The 22,665-nt window shown below is 44.2% G+C and overlaps 1 protein-coding gene across 3 annotated transcripts in view; it reads right to left on the minus strand.

The window, feature by feature from the left end:
• Nos1ap (nitric oxide synthase 1 adaptor protein) overlaps positions 1–22,665 on the minus strand; it is a 289,982-nt gene that overhangs the window by 28,678 nt on the left and 238,639 nt on the right. For all 3 annotated transcript variants that reach the window (XM_021163360.2, XM_021163356.2, XM_029477646.1), the window contains exons 5-6: positions 19,112–19,220; positions 7,972–8,113 (exon numbers count right to left, since the gene is read on the minus strand). In XM_021163360.2, coding sequence (XP_021019019.2) covers positions 7,972–8,113; positions 19,112–19,220 — 251 coding nt within the window. The remainder of the gene's footprint in view (positions 1–7,971; positions 8,114–19,111; positions 19,221–22,665) is intronic.

Consider the following 22,665-nt stretch of genomic DNA (forward strand, 5'->3'; position numbering starts at 1 on the left):
TGACTGCAGACTGCTAGGGCACCAATTCTGATCTCCTTGGAAAACTAGCAGACACCGAGCCCAGGACTAACCAGGCTAAGCATGTGGATGGAGAACTAGAGAAAGATTCAGCCTGTGGACAGAAATCTGCCATGAGCACAGGTATGTCTGAAAAGAACCCAGGGACCACATCTGGGAGAAACTTTAGCACTTAACGGGGAGGTAGAAGGGTCTGTAGGGGATGCTGAAAACAGATCGTAGAGACAAGGGGGAAAGAACGGAAACACTAATCTAAAAACGAAGTTGGACAGACAGAAATAGAGACTACAATGGCAGTTCCCACGGGTAAAGGCAGGAGACACTAGAAGGTGAAGGGACACAGGTTGCAGGTATACTGGGTGAGTAGCCTGGAGCGCTAACTTAGGCCATGGGAGTTGGCTACTAAGACACACACTCATTTGCTCAGTGTAGAATAGGCATTCTTGCCAAACACATGGAGGGATTATATGTGTATCCATATATGCATATATTTTTGGTTTTTTGAAGCTGGCCTTAAACTCTTCCTATGTCAGCCTCCTTGGATGCTAAGATGACAAGTGTATGTCACACTGCCCCAGGTTTTTATTTACTTATTTTTATTCCCTTGTATGTATGTGTTTGGGTGAGGATGTGCCAATGTGTCCCTGTGTGCACTTGCATGGGTCCCCAGCGATGTGGGTGCCAGGGATCAAACAGAGGTTGATAGCCTTGACAGCATCTTTACCTGGTGAGCTCTTGTGCTGGGCCCTAGCAGCTTTTATTTTCAATAAGCCCTTCAAAGGGCACACACACACCCACACACACACCCACACATACACCCCACACTGGACAGTTGCTACATGGGAGAAGGCTTACCTCCAAGGAAACGGGATCTCACCCAGGAAACCCTCTCCAGGAGGATTCTGAATGAGGGTTGGTATGTTCCACCAAATGGGCAATAAAGGATTGAAAGCACTGGCCCCATCTTGGGCTGATCCTCAGGGAGAGCCAAGGGCAGCTGTTGCCAAAAGATTCAAAAGATATACCTCCTTCACTGCACAGGGAGCAGGAGAAGAAGGAGGGAAAGAAGAAAGACAGGTGCAGAGCAAGGAAGGGGAGAGGAGACAGGGGTGCCAGTGAATAACAGTGCTAAAATCCCTGCTGAATCCCAGAAGAGAAAGTGCAGACATCAAAGAAGCCAGGGGAGCCTCCAGCCCTTGCCCTTTCCAATTTCCAAGTGTAAATAAGTTTCCTCTGTACAATAACGGGCCTACCATCCCACCACCACCACCGGCAGGGCACCACTGGAAAGATAAACACTACATTCATTGAAAAGCTCCCAAACACAGAAGTCGATCCCCACAGGAAACCACCCGTTTTCCTCTGGACCTTCACTGGAAAATCCTTTTGAGGAAAGCAGATGGGAAAAAAGAAACTAGGTTGCCTGTAGTTTATGCACAACAAGAAGGTGTGTTGGAGGTATAAAGGAAGGGACTAGAAGAAGGCAGTGAGCAGCCTTCCTGAAGAAGAAAGGGTTCCAATCCCAGATCCAAAAGTACCGGCTTCTGAACCTTGAGGTAATCCCAACCTCATGATCACACTCAAGTCACTCTGCTCACACTGCTAGTCACACTGCTGCTGCTGTGAGCCTGCAGTATACCAGGCCCTGCATTCATTTTGCCTGCACTCTTTCAGTGCCTCGGAGGAGAACCAGCATCTAACAGTTTGCAGTTTGCTGGAGATCTTGAGTGGGCAAGGTAGGGCCAGGATCAAAGTTCAGCTGCCTAAGAGTTCCTGTGGCCTCTTAGCACCTCACTGCCCCCTTGCTTCTGTGACAGCCAGCAGTCAGGGCTAAAGGGTCAAGGCATCACAGAATCCAGGCATCCAGAAAACATTATTCTAGAGGTAGATACAAATACCTTTTTTAGTTGCAATTAATATTTAATAGACCCTACATCAATTAAGTAGATGCCTATATGTGGGTAGACTCATCTGATCAGATGGAGGTTCGAACAGAACAAAGACTAATTAATCTCCATGAAGAAGAGAGGATCCACCAGCAGACTGACTTCACACTCAAATTCACTCTTCCCTGGATCTCCAACATGCAAACTACTGACTTACCAGGCTTCTAGCCATAAGAAACAATTATTTAAAATGAACCTCCCATTAAACACAGGCACAGAGATAGAAAGGAGGAAAGAGGTTTCTATGGAGCTATTTCAAGCTAAATTTAGTTGCCAGGGAGAGAAGAGTCCTCAGTGGAACTGGGGTGGTCTTGGTGATGCAGCTTTCTAAGTCATCCACACTTCTGGGAGGAGCCCCGATAAACTCACTGGTTTACAAAACCAGACGTGGGTGTTCTTTGCTGTCAGTGGCTACTATGGGCTTATTCAAAACATTTGTCCATATATGTACAGGAGAAGTCACACAGCACACACACCTACACACAGTAATAGAAACACACAAATAACACGTCATGCATACTCTCCCTGTCACGTAACTCTAAGGCCACATCCTCATCTAGACCAGCAGGTGCCTCCCTTCCTCACACAGGGAAGCCAGCGTGACTTAAGAGTGGTGGCGCACGCCTTTAATCCCAGCACTCGGGAGGCAGAGGCAGGCGGATTTCTGAGTTCGAGGCCAGCCTGGTCTACAAAGTGAGCGCCAGGACAGCCGGAGCTATAAAGAGAAACCCTGTCTCGAAAAACCAAAAAAAAAAAAAAAAAAAAAAAAAGTGTGCCAATTCACACTTGACTGACGCTGAAAAGACACAGTGGATGAAGCTTTGGTGTCTTAAACCTTGGCCTGAAGAAAGCAGGCAGGGCATATTAGTTTGTTTTCTACTGCTGGGACAAGCATTATGACCAAAGGCAATTTGGGGAGGGCAGGGTTTGTGTCCCTTATACATCTTGTCACCACCCATCACTGAGGGAAGTCAAGGCGGAACCCAAGTAGAAGCAGAAACATGGAGGAGGGCTACTTACTATGTTGCTCAGCCTGCTTTCTTTTTATCTTATTTTTCTTTTTGGTTTTTAGAGACAAGGTTTCTCTGTGTAGTCCTGACTCTCCTCGAATTCACTTTGCCAACCAGGCTGGCCTTGAACTCAGAGATCTACATTGCCTCTGTCTCCTGAGTGTTGAGATTAAAGGAATGCACCACCACTACCTGGCAGCCTACTTTCTTATAAAACCATATACCACCTGCCCAGGGGTGGCATTTACATAGTGGACTGAGCCTTGCCACATCAATCATTAATCAAGAAAATCACAATTGTGCCACACAGCACAATCTGATATAAGTAATTTCTCGATTGAAGTTGTCTCTTCCTAGGTGACTCTAGTTTATGTCAAAATGATAAAAACGAACCACCATTCTGGGCCCAATCTGACCTGTGGAATACCGATTACACAATTACACCCTCTTTAAGGTGTGTGGAAAATGCCAAGCAGCTGACAACTCATGTATATTAATGTGAGCTAAGAAAATTATCTCTAGAAAGGCAATAGACCAGGCCAGGTACGGTGGTGCCTTTAATCCTACCTAGCACAGAGGCAGGAGGATCTCTGTGAGTTTGAAGCCAGCCTGGTATACATAGCAACTTCTAGGACAGACAAGGCTACATAAAGAGATCCTGTCTTTAAAACACAAAAAAGTAAAAAGGTAACAGAACAGAGAGGTAGTGGTGCTCACCATAACTGGGGGGTGGGTGGCTACCGACTCTTCTATTACAGCCAGAAGAGAACAACCATGCTGGACTCCTCTGTAGCCACTACCACCATCGTGGTCTTCCAGCAACATTCATTCAGCTATCCGTGCTCCTCCTCTGTGTTTATCACCTCTACTCTATTAAATTCCTCCCAGCCCAAGTGTCATCCTTCACACTCAAGGAGGTGGCTTAGAAGTCACACCTGTTGAAATCTCTTCCTCTTCACGGTCATCTAAGCACAGAGTAAGCATTTTATAATGACTGGAGACAGTGGTTAAAAGGAATGCTGTCACTGGCTGCACGCACTGACTGTTTGTCAATTTATTGGACAAGTAATCACTGTGCTAGGGGTTTCCCATGCTCTCAAGGCTCCCAGCCCATTACAGATAGAATAATGTCTATATTATATATACATAATATATATTTCTCCACCTGGCACATGGAGGACTCAATGTTAATGCCAACAACATCATCTGGGAGCGATGAGAACCCAGGAACACAGCAGGAATCAATGTGTTTGAGTTTCTGAACAGGGAAGGGGAGAGAATGGGAGAACAGAAGCTAGAGATACGCCTCCCAAAGGAGAAAGAGAGAGTGTTCAGGATGTGGAAGAAGGCTGCATGAAGGGGACACTTGGCCACTTGGCGGAGGGCACGGCATTAACAATGGCTAAAGGTCCATGAAAAACCCAGAAGAGGAGGGAAGGAGTTTAGTGTACAAGACAGGGGTGGAGAATAAGACTGGAATCAAAGAATAGGATGTGATCCCTACTGGGAACACCATAGACTGCCCAGAGTTATCGCCTCGCCATGCTGGGAAATCACAGCAACTCACCCAGCAGACGGCGGCAGGAGCTGGCGTTGGAAGGAATACATACTTCCTCCTGCACAAAATAAGACCTAGTGGCAGTTCTCACTACCATGCTGGCCCAGGCATCCTGACCTCCCTGGCCAGCAGCTGAGGGACAGAGTTGATTAGCTACTTGGAAATTACAGCAACCAGTTCAGACAGGACTTCTGTGATGCCAATGGTCTTCAAATGCTCAGCTTCTGGGCACCACCCTGTGTCTAGTCCCCTCCGCTCTAGGAGTAAGCAGCTTCACCAGAGACAATGTTGGCTACTTTCTGGTTAGAATCTCTTCATGTATGTATATTCCAGCTGCCAATGCGAGCATGGGTTTGAGAGCTCTTGAGATGTAAGCTGCCATTCTCCACTAACAAGGTAGTAGGGCACTGGCAAAGAAGTGTTAGTAGAGGTTGGGGTTGGGGTTCAGTCTACACTGTGCTTGCAAGATTAGAGTTTGGTCCCTGGAATCCAGGAGGGAAAAAGCCACACATGGTGGGAATGTACTTGTAATCCCAGCATTTGTGAGGGAGAGAGGGAGAACCCAGGGGCTTGCTGGTCAGTGTCACAGCCTAGGCGATGAGGTCTAGCCCAGCAGGAGAACTTGTTTCAAACAGCAAGAAGAAGAAGAAGAAGAAGAAGAAGAAGAAGAAGAAGAAGAAGAAGAAGAAGAAGAAGAAGAAGAAGAAGAAGAAGAAGAAGAAGAAGAGGAGCAGGAGAACTTGTTTCAAACAGCAAGAAGAAGAAGAAGAAGAAGAAGAAGAAGAAGAAGAAGAAGAAGAAGAAGAGGAGGAGGAGGAGGAGGNGAGGAGGAGGAGGAGGAGGAGGAGGAGGAGGAGGAGGAGGTAGTGAATGACACCCAAGATTGTCCTTTCGCTTCCACACATATTCACAGAGCATGTATACACACATGTGCATAAACATACATCCACAGTCATATATACAAAAGGAATGCCGACAGACAGGTAGCAGTCTATAGTATCCTACAGTGCAGAAGTGAGCAGACAGATTCCATTCTCTGAGTAAAGTGGTCAGACATAAGTCTCACAGAGCATCCAAGAGAGGCCAGGAACTCTCTCTATTGTACTCTCTACTCATAACTACACATGCATGTGAAGTGTTTGCCAAAGTCTGCCTGTGACCCCCAAGCCCGACGTCTCAGAGCACAGAGGTTGAAAGGTTTTAAATTTACGTTAGTATCATGGCCCGTCCTAAGCACCAAGTGGTCCAGCACACACAGGAAGACACAAGGCTCTGCCTAGTGATAATTTGTATTAGCCAAGGTCACTGTGGTGCTCGAGGTAGCCAGAGAGCACCCTTAGTTGGTACAAATGAGTGAGCCAAGGAAGAAGCAAGGTGACTCCCTGGGGTCACATAAACACAGAGCACTAGATGAAATGCCAGGTTTCCCTAATTTATGACTAATAAATGTCCAGGGTAGAAAAGTTGTAAGTGCAGTGGGGAGCAGGTCTTCTGGCCACCTCAGTCACCCAGCAACCTTTTACAGAGTGATTCATGTCCCCACTTTCTTGCGTATCATGCTGTAAAGGTTCTGTGCATAGTAAACTTGTATGTGCACACAGATAAAACATACATGTATACTCACATATATACAGATAATTATTCCTATGTGCTTATAATAATAAAATGTAATTGGTAGCAAGTATAGCCATAGTTCTAGAACTTGATTTTTAAAAAATGAACAAAATATCTTAAGATGGCTTTATGCCAGTCACATTAACGGGTTCAGTCTTCTTAGCCACTGTGCGGTAGTCTCCTTTTGTATTTTGGAGTGATTTCATAGCCAGGCATGGTGGTGTATATGTTTAATCATGAGAGAAGTGGCAGGGAGGCAGGGAGGCAGGGAGGCAGAGGGACAGAGGGGCTGTGACAGAGGCAGAGGTACTGGCAGAGACACAGTCAGAGGCAAGTGGATCTCTGCAAGTCTGAGGCTAGTCTACTTAGGAAGTTCCAGGATAGCCAGTCCTACATAGTGAGACACTGCCTCAAAAAAACTGCCTTTTATAATCCTTTGGTTTTATAACTGATTCTACACTTATATAACCGTATAGAATGTTCATCACTTCACATGTATAGGTCTATCTTTAGAATACATTCTTAGAGACACTATGAGGATATTTTAAGAGTCAAAAGGCATGTAAAATTTCAAGTTGCATAGATATTTACACATTATTCTCCCCAGGGATTCTAAATCAGCACTTGTGCCTGGCTCTGGCTCTGACCTCCTGCAGCACCTTTGCCTGGCTCTGGCTCTGACCTCCTGCTGTGAGTCGCTCAGTTACTTTACCTCAGTACAGCTATACCTAGTCACATATACAGGAATATTTATTTAAATGTAGAAAGCCAGTCCCTTATTATTTGCTTTTTCTAGAAAACGTCTACCCTTGTTTTTAAAACTCTCACACATTTGTACTAAAACAATAAGAGCTAACATGCAGATGTCTAGTGCTTTCTATGTACCAAGCATCAGACTTGGCCTTTTAAAGTATGTCAGCTACTGTAATTACACTGTGCCTCTGAGGCACACACTATGAGCTATTTTTCAGAAGCATAGGTTAAGGCTGAGTAGAACATACCCATGACGACATGTAGCCTGGTAGCTACAGTGCAAACCAAGAGTCTGTCTGTCCAACCACATGGCAATATTGCTATTTAAGTATAAGATTTATTTTTGTGATTTTTCTAGCTGTTTTGTTGTTTTTAAGACAAAGTCTCTATAAAAAAAAAAAAAGTTGCCCTTGAACTCATGATTCTCCTGCCTCTTCCCCTCTGTTTTCTAACTTTTTGGCTTGAATGCTTAATTCATCTGACGATCAGGATGTCTCATCTGCTAAAGCCAATGACCTTTGTGTTTTCCCTTGGGTACCATTTTAATTATACTCCATAGGCTTTTTGAATGGTGTAGTATGTGCCTACCCAAGATTACCATGATGTCGCCTTTGCTGTTAGAAATCTTTGCCATGTAAAACACAGAATTCATGTTTATGATGTTCGAGTTTTCTATTCATTACTATGATGTAGCCTTCCATTTTTCAAGCAGAATATGTAATCTATTTTTAAACACTATCTTTGTTAAACTGTCAACGGACTTCTTTTCCTGTCGAAGTAGTCATAGTGGATGTTATTTCTGACTAGTTGTTATTGGAACACATTAACACCATCTCTCGTGCAGGAAGCTGAGGCAGGAGGAGTTCACATTTAAGGTCAGTCAGTCTGTGCTACACACTAAAAACTTGTCACAAAACTAAAATAAACAAAAAGAGAACAAAAGAAAAAAACATAAATGGTTGCAATGGTGAAATGATTAGAATTAGTTTTTAGGTAACTTAATAGGCTGGCTCTTAGGGGAGGGTCTACTCTTCCATCCTGGGTCCTCTCCTTCTGCAGCCATGGTGCCTACCTGGGTCTCCTGAGCCATCGCTGTTCCTCTCGCTCTCCCCATCTTCCTGACCATCTGCATTCTGCTGTGTGTGCTGCAGGCTCAGCTTGTGGCAAACTTCGAAGGCCTGTCCCACTGTCCGCACGATTCTCATAGCTTGACTCTGGGAAGGAAGAAGGAAACAGAGAAGGATGCAGATTCTGCAAGGACACAATAGACTGCTGTGGCTGAGGATGCGCAAGGTGATCAGAAATCCAGGCAGGCAGAAAAGGAAAGAGATGGAAATATCCAACATTTCTCAGACGAACAGTTACTCTAGAAATAGCACCTATGTCACCCCAGTTCGGAGGCAATCGTCACCTGAAGACAGGTGCCAGAGGCAAGGGTTCCAATTCTGGACTTAGAACCTGACGTGGCCTCATTTTGTCCCTTCCTGAGCAAAAGTAGTTCTGATTCTTCAGAATCTGTCACCAGCCACTATCAAATGTCCAATGAGCCCACTAAACTAGGAGGGACTCGGCCATCTTCAAATGTCAGCTTTCCTAGGCGCTTCCGTGGATGGTACTCTGTGGGGCTAGAACGGCAAAGGCAGAACCACCTGAAGCCTGGCAGCCACACACACCCATGGCGGCCAGCAGAGAGTAGAGACATGTCTCTCCCGGCCTTTCTTTAAGACATTATATATCCAGGTCTGTCCACCAGCTATACACACCAGAGGGAATCTCTTCAGTCAACGGTATTAGGAAGAGTAAATATTCACACGCAGAGACTCCCGTCTTACAACATATGTAGAAATTAACAAAATCACAACATATGTAATTAACACCTTACAACATATGTAGGAATCAATTCGACTGGATTAAAGATTTAGGAATTGAAACTATAAAGCTACTCAAAGAAATCAGGAATGAAGCCCCAGGCCCTGGACGTGGTGCAGTTCTTTTCTTGCTTTTATTCTGCTTCTTAACTTCTTCCTTTAGGACCCCGATAGGAGTGCACCTAGTCTTCCAGGATTCTAACACTTAATAAGGAGAGGTAGGGAAGGCAGAGAAACCTTCCCAGACATAACAGGCACAAGTTGGGAGAAAGGGAAGGTGGTCCCTGGATGTGGTCTCAAAGGTTTTCCACTGGTTTAATCAGTTTGTATAATTTGATGATGAGTGACCTCTCACCCACTTTCAAGTATTGAAAATGAAAAGTATGTAAAATATCTCAGAGCCCAGAGTGAAGAAAGAAAGCCAAAGATCTCTCCATCATCAACTGTGGGCTACTTCACTAGACTTGACCTTATGCTTCAATTGAGCAGTAGCCGTGCTCTGAATGATCTGAGTTTGGGTGTGACTACTACACACTGACAGCATACAGTCTGTGGATTGTGTTCAAGACCTACCCCCACTCAGGGGACATTACCAGTCAAGTAGGGTCTATCAGAACAAGGCAGCTGATACTGCATTGCTACACTAATGTCCAGTGCTTTGGTAGGCCTAGGACATCCTGCTGGGGTTATACTTTGATTCATTTATTCATCTCAGGATATTGATATTTGTCTGTATCGTCCATAGTATATTTGTGAACTCCTTCCAAATACATGAGAACCTGTACTTTGAAGGCATGGTACCTAACAAATCAATGACAAACATGACAACTTTCTACATCTCTCTTTATTATTACACTGCTGCTGCTGCTGCTGCTGCTGCTGCTACTACTGATAAATGATTTGAGAATTTCATACAATATATTTTGATCGTATTCACTTAAATTCTTCTCTTTAACTCTTCTCCACACTACCCCATATGCCTACCCCTCCAAACTTCATGCCCCCTTCCTCCTTTTTAATAATGCATCGACTATGCATCCATACACTTCTGTGGGGCTATTCAGTGGAGTGTGAGCAACTTCATCAGGAGCTACACCTTTAAGGAAAGCTGACTGTCTTTGCTCTAAAAACCTCAAATTGTCCCTACTTCCTCAATGAGGGGTGGGCTCACAGATCCCTCCCACTCTATACTAGAACACCGACTGCCTTAACTTTGTGTAGATCATGTGCAGGTAACTACAGCTGCTGTGGGTTCACGAGTGCATCTCCATCACTTTTGACCATAAAGATGCTCCCTGGTCAGGAGGTTCAACAAGGAAGCTCAACCCTCAGGTGAAAAGATGTGCTCCAGACTCAGTGATGACCCTGTGCCCATCTTCTGGCTTTCCCTCTCTATCTCTTTTCTGCAAAGAATAACAGGCTGCCTATCTGTAATGGTTTGTATATGCTCGGCCCAGGGAGTGGCACTATTAGAAGGTGTGGCCCTGTTGGAGTAGGTGTGTCACTGTGGGCATGGGTTTAAAACCCTCACCCTAGCTGCCTGAAAGCCAGTATTCTGATATCAGCCTTCAGATGAAGAAAGACATAGCACTCTCAGCTCTGCCAGGACCATGCCTGGCTGGATCCTGCCATGCTCCCACCTTGATGATGATGGACTGAACCTCTGAACCTGTAAGCTGGCCACAATTACATGGTGTCCTTAAAAGAGTTGCCTTGGTCATGGTGTCTTTTCACAGTGGTAAAACCCTAACTCAGACACTATGGCTTCTCAATGGCAAACGGTAAACGGCGAAGCTCATTCACCAAGGTACTGCACGTGTGGGCTTTCTTCTGCCTGCCGATGTCCGTGCATGGAAAATTTCACTCCCCCTCCCCAACTGACTTTCACAGACTTTCTTCTTCTAGAAATAAACATGGATAAGACTAAGTAATATGTAAAGACCTAGGATTCAATTTTGTGACTTTCTTATATAAATTAACCCAGAAATCTCATTCTGAGTAAATATTTTTAAGGACTGGGTAGTTTTTCCCATAGTTCCCAGGGTAAAAAAAAATCCTCAGATTCTCTCTTTAAGATACAGGCACACAGGAAACAAAATTCACTCCCAGGTGTGTTGCTATAAACTTTCAGATTTTCCCAAGAAAGAGAGGGCACAATTTCCATTCCCTCTATAAATCACAGACATTTCCATTAACTAGCTTGTAAGATATTAAAAATTTAAAGGTCCATAAACATGCCCTTGGACTATGGGATTGGACAGGAGCAAGGGTAGGATTTATAAATGTATTTTTGGATTTATATCAGAGGCTGGGTGGGTGGGAAAGGCCTTTACGGAGGATTTTTATCTCTCATGTATCCGAAGCTGATAACGGATGGCGCTCAGAACCGAGCACATAAAGCCTCTGGCTCACTCTTCTGCCACCTTCAGCAAGAACAGAGGTGTGGGCACATCTACACGTTCGGCTGCTTAGAAGCCCAAAATGGCTATAAGGATGCACATTGGTTTTAATGCTCAGTACATACAGTACTTTGACATTGGAGTGCATTTTCTAGAATCAACAACTGACTGTGAACTCTATTTGATTCCCTTGAAGATGAAGGCCATACTGGGTGTGCCTTCCCCCTTGTTGGAAGGGGCACGTTGTCCCCTCCGCCCCTGTTGTCCTTCTATCCTCCCCTTATCAGAGTTTTTCCACTTAAGGTTCTCTAGGCCACTGAGGGTGTGAATTAACAGTGTGTGTCTCACACTGCATCTCATGTACTGCATGGAGAATTGGTATGCCAGGAATATAGAAGACACCTCCCACAGGGCTCACATACAGTGGTGCTCAAGAAATGCTTTATTTTGGCAGGTGTAGTGTCATATTCCTATAATCCTAGTGGCTGGGAAGCAGAGGCAGGAGGATTAGGAGTTCAAAGCCACCCTCAGTTATATTTCCAGACCTTGTCTCAGCTCAGTGGGGACGACCTGAGTTCGATCTCAAGGACTCACTGTGGAAGGAGAGAACCAATTCCTGCAAGCTGTCTGCTGACTTCCACATGCATATCACACACACGCACACACACACACACACACACACACACACACACACTCACACACAAATAACGTGATAGAAATAAAAACTTTTATTCTCATTATAAAATTCATTGCATCAAAAGATAATTAAATCAGGAAAAAAGGTAGATCTTAATAGGCTGGGATTCTTTTTTAAATCGGTAACAGAAATGTGAAGAATTTCAGAGAATCTCTTTTTCTATACATATCCTAGGGCCAAGGGGCAGTAGCCACTGTCTCTTCCCATATCCTAAGAGGAAAACCCATAAGGGCAGATGTACCTCAACTCTGAGCTAGCCAAACGGCTTCGGTGCAGGAAGAAGTGGGTACAACTTGTACATGTGCACAGTTGATGTCAAATGACTTCATTTCAGTTTCTCTTACTCTTCTTTAAATAAAGGCTATGTCCCATTCACAGTAAAAGGACACAGTGGCATATTTGATGAGAAGCTCGGCGTTCGTGAGGTGGTGACCTAGGACACAGCAAACCAGCCTGTCTGCTCTGCAGAATAACTACATACCTTTGTGGGTATGCAGTCTTTCCCATTCACCTCTCTGAGGCTCAGAAGCAGCCTGGTAGTTCCCAACACTATTCATCAACGGCTATTTCGAGCCTAGATGCCACCTTGACCTTTAAGACTTTCCTCTGTCACTACTGAAAAGTCTTTTTAGATGACTTTATAAGAGGGCCCTGGTAGTAGAGCAATTAAGAGAAGCCAACCAGCAGGGGCAATGCGCACCTAGCAGAGACTGATCCCCTCACAGACACTCTCTACACACAGCACTGTGGGTTCCTTTCTATAGGTTAACCCCACTTGGTGATACTAGGCAAGAAAATGGGTTCTGTTTGCTGCCCTGAAGTGCAGGAGCCATTCCCGCTAGGGCTTAATAGTAGACCATGTCTGAACCTAAGAGGGAGAAGCTGGCTAAAGAGAAGCTTTAAAACGAACTCTTTCAGAGGCTGCCATGATTACTTTCAGTCTGCTGGGTCACATGGAAGCCACTGCCCAGATCTCATGGCACTGGGAAATCAAAGTGGAAGTGGAAAGATTACAGGCACTCAGGCACACGGTGGAGCCAGCAAGTGGACTATTAGGAAGATGGCCTTTTCCAGCTTTTAGAGATCTGGCCACTCTCTGGGATTTACTAGATTGGGAGGGGCAGGGGGAGCATCATTATGCTGCATGATTTTTGTATAAATCCAGCTTAGTTTTACATAATCCCCTGAAAGTGCTGGGTGGCACACGGACCAGATCTTCCTGCCCAGCAGCCAATTTCTCTTAGCAGCTCAAAGCATGTGTGGCCTCGTGGTTATCGAGATTAGCTTGGATTCAGCTGCTTTGATGTTTTCAGAGCTGGAAAGGAATACCTAGCCTTAGAGTGGCTCTCAGTGGCACAGGGAGAACACTGACACTCGTTGGAAGTGCCAATTACAGGCAATTTGGTGAAAATAGGCCTAAAGGAAGCGATCTCAGCACGACATGCTCCTGTTCCCAGCATACCCTATTCCTTTAAACCAGCTCTCTATCCTCTTGAGAGAAGCCCTCGCCCAGCCTAGCACACCTCTCGTCCTAGTACACAAACCAAGTCAAGATGTAATGGATAACTATGCTCCTCATTATGCCTAGCATGGGCTTCAATATGGCAGGTGTCCATATCTGATAAAGCGTGCTGCAATAGCTCTGTAGACAACACTATTCTCTGTGACCCGTGCTATCCGAGAAAAAGCACACAAAGGCTAGTAAAGTCTACTGGTATGGGCTTTGGGAAGACAGAAGTCAAATGTTGATGCCCATACTTGATTGGTCCACAGAAAAACCATTTATAGGACCATTTCATCCTCTCAGTCGAAGCGAGCCTGCAACTGGTTGGCTGTGTATACCCGGGAGTCTTTGCAGTGCTGTGTATATGTAGAGCATGGTTGGATGAGTTGGATCCTAAAGTTGATTTGGTAACTGTTGGCGCTCTTGTGACTTTCACTGCCCTGGACAAAGCTCTCTTGTTTATAGCTTGTGGAGATGAGCAAAGAAAGGACAGAACCAAAGCACAAAGTGCAAGGTGCACATGAGATGAACAGATGAAGCTGCTAGCAAAGTGAGAAAGGAAGAAGAGCGAGGGTACACTCTGCCAAGAATCTTGGCTAGGGCCCACCGTTCTTCTTCTCTGCTTTGTGCATGCCCACTTCTTCATCTTCTGGGCATTGGGGATTGGTCTTTCAAGAACTTCTGAGTTCTGGGGAATTGACTTCCATGTAGTCAGTCACAGAATGAATTTTATTAAGTCTCATCTGCCACAGCAATAAAATGCAGCGCCTTTATGTGGAACTCAACTACCTCAGAATCTTAACAAAAAATAAAACTGAATGCCATGTTTCTTTAATGTGTTGCTTAAAGGTATCTCAGGAAGGAGTCAAGGAAATAGCTCAGCTGATAAAGAGTTTGCCACACAACCTTGAGGGCCTGAGTTTGAGACCCAGAATACACAAACACACACACACACACACACACACACACACACACTACACACACACACACACACACACACACACACACACACACACACACACACTGGGGGCGGGAAAGTGAAGGAGAGGGAGAGAGAATATTAACATGAGGCATGGTGGCCCAAGTTTATATTTAATTCCAGCACTGGGGGAGATGGACACAGGTGTACCCCTGGTGCTTGCTGGCCGGCCACCCCAGCCTAAGTTCTAGGCTCATGAAGCGACTCTGTTTCAAAAAACAAACTGTACAGCATCTGAGGAATGACACCAAAGTTGACATCTGGCCTCTGCATGAACATAAACTGCATCCCACACATGCAAACAAAAACAAAGTTACCTTTAGCCTACAGTTATTGAATGACTATAAGCTGAAGTATGAATATACTTATTAGTGGACATCTGTATGTAAGGTGCTAAGGGTTTGAAATGATGATTGGGTCAGGATTTTTGTCCACCACATTGCTGATGGCTTGATTACATAATCTGATAGAAGGGCTGCCCCAGAAAGTAAATTCTTGCCTGGTATAGAAAGTTTGTTTTTTAATGTGGATCTGACTTTCAACACTGACAGGAGATAATGTGTCTTAGAGTTTCCAAGACTAAGCTGTAGTCTCAGTCCTGTCAGTCAGCATCTGGGGAACAATGGACAACTTAACTCACCTTTCCAAGTGTCACCAGACGTGTCATGCTTTAGCCCATGACTACCATCACCCTTCCAAATCTACTGTGAACTCTAAATGACAGTTCAGCTTTACAGCTGGGGACCCCAGTTTGTTGATAAGAGCATGACAAGGCGAAGCGACTTTTTACCCAAGCCAACTGAACTGTGACTGCAGAAAGAAAATGATCTTAAGGTGCTGCTTTTGCAGTTGGTTGAACTCCCTGCAGCTCCTGCTAACCACTAACAGTGCCTGGGGTGGTGTGCTAATAAGGACAGCCATGTGCGCAGAATGCATCCTCCTGGGGCTGTGAAGAAATGACAGGAGGGTGACATCCACACTGCAGGGCAGGTAGAGAGAGCAGGCAAGGGACTGCTCAAGATGGAAAGAGCCCTGCAAATGGCACTATCATCACATCGTTCGAGGTGGGAGGCACAGGAGACACCAGGTTACTAGGAAGCCTTCATCGAGAGTTCTCACTCTGTCCTAGCACCAGTGGGAAGGGTGCTAGGACCTGCTCACCCCAATCTGCATGCAGAATTTGCTCCTTACAGATCATCAGCACCAATTCACAGCACACGCAGCCATCAGCATTCCTAACACACATTGCATCTTATTTGATGGCTGGGGAAAACTCAAGCCCAGAGAGGTCACAGCCCTGAACTGGGAAGCAGAAAGCCTATACTACCTAGTTCTAAAATCTCAGTGTCATTACCCATTGACTGTGTGACCAGGGGTAATTTAGTATCCTGGGTCCTTACTTTTGCCAATTGTCAAGTGGTGGCAAAGAACTGTTAACCATGTAGACACTATTGGGCTATGTCACACTGATTTTGGGTACTCTGAGATAGGAGTTCTTTCTATCTAAGTAGTGATTACAGTAAATGATACTACAGGCTGGCCTTGGGGAAGGACCAAGGCTACATATAATTCTCTCTCTCTCTCTCTCTCTCTCTCTCTCTCTTTATCTCTCTCTCTCTCTCTCTCCCTCCCTCCTTGGTCTATTGGCTTCCCATCAACAGGTTTCTAATGGGACTCTATTGGTTCACAAACATTCTCACAAGACATGTTTCTTCAGGGTCTACAGCCCATTCTAACCCCATCTCTTAGGTATACCTATGGTCTGCCAATTAAAACTCTTTCCCAAGCTATTATCTCCTGAAACCAGAAGTGCTTTGTAAGAAAGTTAAACACTTACTGGGAGGCCAACCAGGAAGACGTGCAAAGCCTTCCAGACATACTCCCCACCCCTCCCGAATTGAGTTTCCTTTGTTGAACAATTCTTTGCTCTTTCCTGGCTTGGAAACTGGTCCTCCTGTCTAGAGTTCAGAAGCAACAGAGCTCACAGTCCAGGCAGCCTGGAAATAATTCTTTTAGCTGCATGGCTACAGGCCAGCATAGGGCCTGAGAACCAACCCCACAAAGAGCTACAGACTCAGCAGGTAAGAGCAAAAAGAATTCAGAAAACAGAAGAGCCAGAGCATGGGGCACAGCTATGCAAGCTACGAGATGTGAAAAAAATCAACGTGAAGCGGGGCAGAGGACTTGCCTTGGGGCAGTAGGAACTCCATGCGGTGCCTAACTCCATTTGAGGTAGAGGCCATTCTCACTCTGGTTTGGTAGAAGGTCACCCCAGCCTGCCGGTGCCACCAGACTAGATCCCACAGTAAGGCAAGCAGAGCCCCAGGGTCTCCTTGACCTATGCTTCTTGTTTAAAATGCCTTTGTTCTACATGTTTCCTTGGTTCTAGCCACTGTCCTCCTAGGAGAATCTTGAAGTCACGTAGGGTGACTATCCATTTACTAACATACAAAATGAGGATGCACAGCTTTGTTTTGTGTTGACTTTTCTTACGCACACATTATAAAGATTTATTGAGATGAACAATGGATGCACTTGGTAAATGAATGTGTGTTGTACATTTCTCAAATTGGACATTACTACACAAGGCAAGAACTCCAGAGGGGAATTTCACTCTTGGGTGGCAGGCCAGACAACACTACATACAGTCCAAGTTACAACCTTCAGGGACACTTTGAATTCCCCTCTCCTTTTCAGAGCTTCTCCTTTTCAGATGTAGGCCTCACGTGTGTGCATCTTCAGTGACTAGGGCTGACTGTCTCTCCTTCCTGCTCCAGTCCCCATCAGTCCGCTCATACAGCCGACTATGGTTTCCCTTACATCTCCTCCCTTTCATCTGTACGGTTATATAAAAGTTAAGTCTGGCAACAGGTCCCCCTTTTCATCTAAGAGGGTACTTCTTGTTTCCTATTGCTGCACTTCTCCATTCTAGCACTTTCTAACCCATTTTAGGAAATATTTTAAAGGGGCCGAGAGCTAGAAATGTAGCTCAGTGATAGACTCTTGGTTCTAAACTCCATCCCCAGTATAATAATCAATCAATCAGGGCTAGAGAAATGGCTCAGTGGTGAAGAGCACTGACTGCTCTTCCAAAGGTCCTGAGTTCAAATCCCAGCAACCACATGGTGGCTCACAACCATCTATAACGAAATCTGATGCTCTCTTCTGGAGTGTCTGAAGACAGCTACAGTGTACTTACATATAATAAATAAATCTTTAAAAAATAATCAATCAATCAATCAATCAGTCAATAAATGCAAGGCCTGAAAACAGAGTGTGTTAGGGCACAAATTTCCTTAGAGGGTATGGCTAATTAGCAATGTATAATTCTCTGCATGACAAGACCCCTATACAGTATGAGTTGTGATGGTTTGATTTGGTAATTTTTGAATATATATATTATATATTAGAAATTGTACTTCAAAATTTGATCTTATCCTAGACTCATAGTGTACAGTAGGAAATGCTTGTAACACTGGGTAGTGGCAGCCAGCGACAGCTCCATAGTCCACAAGGTACTGTGCTGCTGTGCAATCACATATGCTATGTTGGATATATTAAATACATTTGCAACCTACAATATTTTCTATTTAAGATGAGTCTATTATGATATAGCTTCCATCATATGTCAAGAGACATTTGTATATGTAAATTTTGACCCTGTCAGGTATTATTCCCATTTGATAACGGCAAAGTACCTACAAATCTGTGAAAGAAGGCAGAAGGCATAAGATGGCTGTGCAGGAGGGGACTGGAAGCCTCCTAAGAAGCCAGACTGAAAGCTTTCTCTCTAGAAGAGTAGACCTGTAAGGCCTTAGAAACAGCAGCAGCGCTTTCCAAAGATTTTTCTGAAGGAAAATAGTTCCCAGGATACTAACATATACTGTATGAAAAAAAAATGGTTCTATAGCCAAATCAGTTTGTGAAATGCTAGAATAAAGAAGTTAAGGGGTTTCTTTAACTTCAGGGCCTCGCAGAAACTTAAATACAGTAATTTTAACATGAAAATTTTTAGATGATAAATGTTAAAAAATGCATTTATTTTTAGAAAATGTTGGTTTTAGAGCATCAGAGAAAGCAGGAAGGGAACAAGACAGGATGCCCGGAATGAAGATGATAGAAATACATTATGTCCATGTATGGTAATGTCATGATAAATCTCATTATTATGCATAATTGTATAATTGCTATATGCTAACAAGACATTTTAAAAGAAAATGCTAATTTGTTCTATCCTCAATATATCCTCAAAGAAGCTGAGACTTAGTGGGGTGGCAATCAGCTTACCGTCATTCTGGACTACCATAAGAGGGCTGGCTAAATTCTGGATTTCCTACTCCCCAGGGAGGCACCCCAAACCCTAGTTATGTGTGTCAGGCTCATAGAGAAATGGCAGAAAAAAGGGACACCTCTACAGAAGTGTAAAAATTACATTTACTCGGTGTCAATGTTGTCATAGTAAATTAATTTCCCTTGACAACTAACATCATACATTAACCTAAGCTGATGTCCCCATGTCATGACTTACTAATACAGATGGCCCACTGATTTACATGCAAGATTGAGGTGAAGGTCATCTTAGTTACCGACTCCAAAGTCAAAGAGGGTTTCATCATATAGGAGTATTTACAGATGGCTAACATAGTGCAACCAGGTCCAGTATTAAAATAGCCACCTCCAAACCTTCAACGGGGAGACAAGCCAATAATAGATATGTGCTGGCCCATAAAAGAGAAACAACAAGGACAGATATCAGTCCCTTTACCTTCTTTTTGGATTTAAAGACGTTACATCTGAAGATATTGCTGGCACCATCTCGAGCGATATAGCTGAAGATTTTCAAGTCTTGGGAGTCATGAGAGACATAGAAGATCCTGGAGAAAGAGCAACAGAAAGACACATTGAATGTGGCATTCCCATGTCAACAGGAAACCTCTGCTCACGGGAGGCAGAAGACAGAGCTCACTAATGCCAAGCTGTCAAAGGAAGTCCTTTTCCTGTGGGATCAAAAAGCCACTATGCTGGAGGCACTTTCCACAGGCTCTACAAACATGGCTGCCCTTGTGAGTGACTTCCAGGTATAGCAGAGCAGGTTTGGTAGGGTGTGGAAACCACATTATTGTTGACTTCCTCCTGAGGTGGCAAACCTATTTTGGTAAGTTGTCTGTTGGAAGAGGAAAAAAAAATTCCCATCTTTGCCTGAGCAATAAATCTATATTGAGCCCAGAGAAATGTACATGAGTTTTCTGAGACCTGTTTACATTTATTCTCACAAAAGTTAATTGGAAAATTAACAATCATGATCACACTGGGAAATCAAAAGACATTTGCATTATTACAGGTGTCCTGGCGACAGCAACTCCATTTCCCACCTCCTCTTTCTATATGTCCACCACATGAGTCTTTGAAAGCACAAGTCTCCAGGTGCCATTCTGGCAACAGGGCACTGGGAATACCTGAGCTCACAGGGCTTATGTGTAGATGTTGATGCACAAGTAAAACATGCTATGATGGGAAATCCAGCCGAATAAGGGACAGAGTATGGTGGAGGCTGCTGTCTTAGGAAAGATTGACAGGCAACATCACAGGGATGCAGAGATCTAGATGACATGTTGAATGCAGTCACAGAGATTGCTGGGCAAAAGCACTACAGGAAGAGAACACAGAGAGAATTCAAGCACTACAAAGCACAAAAGGGGCCAGAAGGGCTTGAAAAATGACCAGTTGTCATCCCCTTAGCCTTCTAAATATACCAAACTGTATTCATAACAAAGATATAAGCTCAGCCAACAGCTGAGCCTCAGTTTCTCCTAACTGAACTCCAGGCCCGTGCTGCTATTCCCTAGACATCCTTCCTCCTGAAGACTCACACTCACAGCCTTACACCTGAACTCACATCAGCCCCTCCCATCATTCTCTTCTGCCCAACCACAGTATCCACTCTAGGTAGAAATCCAGGGAACAACCTTCAGTCCTTTCTCCACGGCTGCCAGCACCCATTCCTCATGATCAAGTTCCTCAGGACACCTTCCCGGCCTGTCTCTAAGTTTGTTTTTCTCATCTCCACAGTCTGCTTTTGTTCTCATTTGTCATCTGGATTGTTGTAATACTTCCCCCATGAAGTGTCTCTTTATTTCATCAAACCTTACCGCCAACCAGTTCCTTACAGTACCAGCAGTGATCTTTTGAAAAACATATTACACTCCACTATTTTTATCCTAAAACCATCAAAAGGCTTCCTACCACCTGCAGGATAAAGCCCAAACCCCTTAGCATGGAGGATCTGCCCTGTTTGCATCTCATTCCAGAGTCCTCACACATCTTGAGTTTCAATCCCTAGGGACACCCTGGGGATCCTTTAAGACTCTGGATTAGAGAAACCTTCTCTTCCCCTCGGTGGTCTGAGATGCTCAAACCCCTGTGGCTCATTTGTGTCATAACATTTAGCACCCTATGACATTTGTACAGAAGCTCTTTGAAGAACTAAGGACCCACCTTGGCATTCCCAGATCCAGCACAGTGACTGGCATGTGAGAGACAGGCATTCCCACCATCATTAATGAGAACCTATAATGTAGTCTGCCCAGCTACTCATTTTCCCTGCAGGGAGTCAGGACCAGTTAGTTCAGATGCACTGCACATAAAACTCCTTTGATCAAGTTTTTAATTTATTATGTAATACCCCTAAGGACCAAGAACTGGATTTAAAACTGATACAGCAAAGATGAATGTGAACCAGCATGCCAGCAAGACATTGAATTGTGGAAAGTATGCAGGAGCAGTGTGGAGCTAAGGTTAATGTAACCTTAATAGACAAAGATTCTTTTCAGACCATCTGGTAACAACCTCTGCATGAAAGCCATTGCTCTGTTTTGGACTTTAGCTTTCTTGTGACCACTCTCCTAGCTGTATCTGAGTTGAGAAGTGTCATGGGTTGTTATAAAAGGTAAGCAATCTCTATGTGGCCAAAAATAATGATTTGGTTAACACAGGAAACTTTCTACCAGCAGAACCAAGAAGTAGGACCACAGCTTATTCCTCAGCAAATGACTAAGTCTACAAGTTAAAGGCTCAGCTGTAGACTTCTAGATACAGAAATACATACCAAGACCTTACTCTCCATCACTTGGTTTGCTGAAGAACTGTGGACAAGGGGGTGGTCAAAACAGGGGAGAGAAGAGAAATGTATTTCAGGACTTTGCCTCCTCCTTCCTTCTCCCTCTGTCTTTATCTTTATTCTGAAGACTAGGATTGTTCTGAACCAGCTTCCAAGAATTGTTCTGGTAAATCTTCTTCACCATAATAAGGTTAGGATGCTAAAGTAGTAATGATTCTAAGGCTTGTAAGGCTTTGCCATTCAAATGCAAAGATCTCTTGCTTCCCTTTCATTACATGCATAGAGTTATAATTGCCACTTATTTACAACAGTGAACCTGTCCAGAATCTTACACTGTCCATTCACTTTCCACAATGAGTGAGATCTACACAGTACCTTGGATAAACTGCATTTGGTATTTATCTTCATGTTAGACTTCAGTAGACAAAACTAATAACCGACAAGACCCACCCCCAATACTTCCCCTTCCTGGGCTAATAATTTACAGGAACACTTATATTTCTGTTGAGGACAATGGTCATAGAATAAAATAGAATTTCAGATCAAAACAACATCATCATCATCGACAACAACAAGAAAAACACAACAGTCTTAAGGACAACAGGCTTGGAACCCAACATCTCTGCCAGTCAAGATTTGTCAATGATAGGTAACTCATCCCCCGAGAAAGGATCCGCTCCCTTTTGGGAAGGTTCTCACTATTTGGAAATGTTACCTTATGTTGATTGGAAATCTACCTACAGGAATTCAGTGCAGGAAAATGGCTATGAACATTGGCCCTAGGATAGGGCAGACCTAGATTTCAGTAGAAGCACTGTGGGTGACTAGCTGCAAGGATTCCATGCTTAGCCACATCTTCTCCCAGCTCTGGCTCCTTGCTCTGTAGCTGTGAAATGGGAGTGGTCATACTGCCGACCCTCATTCACAGAGGTTAAAGGAAGGATGCGGGGACTAACTTATAAAGTGGTTGATAAGCAATAGCTGTTTAGACTATGTTCATATTTGTCACCGTGGTTCCCTTCTCTGGGACATTAACTAAATTTTCCCCAGTTGGCAATGACTTTAATATTTTTTTTAATTACAATTTTTTTTAATTTTTAATATTTTATTACATATTTTCCTCAATTACATTTCCAATGCTATCCCAAAAGTCCCCCATAGCGCCCCCCACTTCCCTACCCACCCATTCCCATTCTTTTGGC

Source organism: Mus caroli, chromosome 1, assembly GCF_900094665.2.
Source record: "Mus caroli chromosome 1, CAROLI_EIJ_v1.1, whole genome shotgun sequence".
NCBI classification, from domain to species: Eukaryota; Metazoa; Chordata; class Mammalia; order Rodentia; family Muridae; genus Mus; species Mus caroli.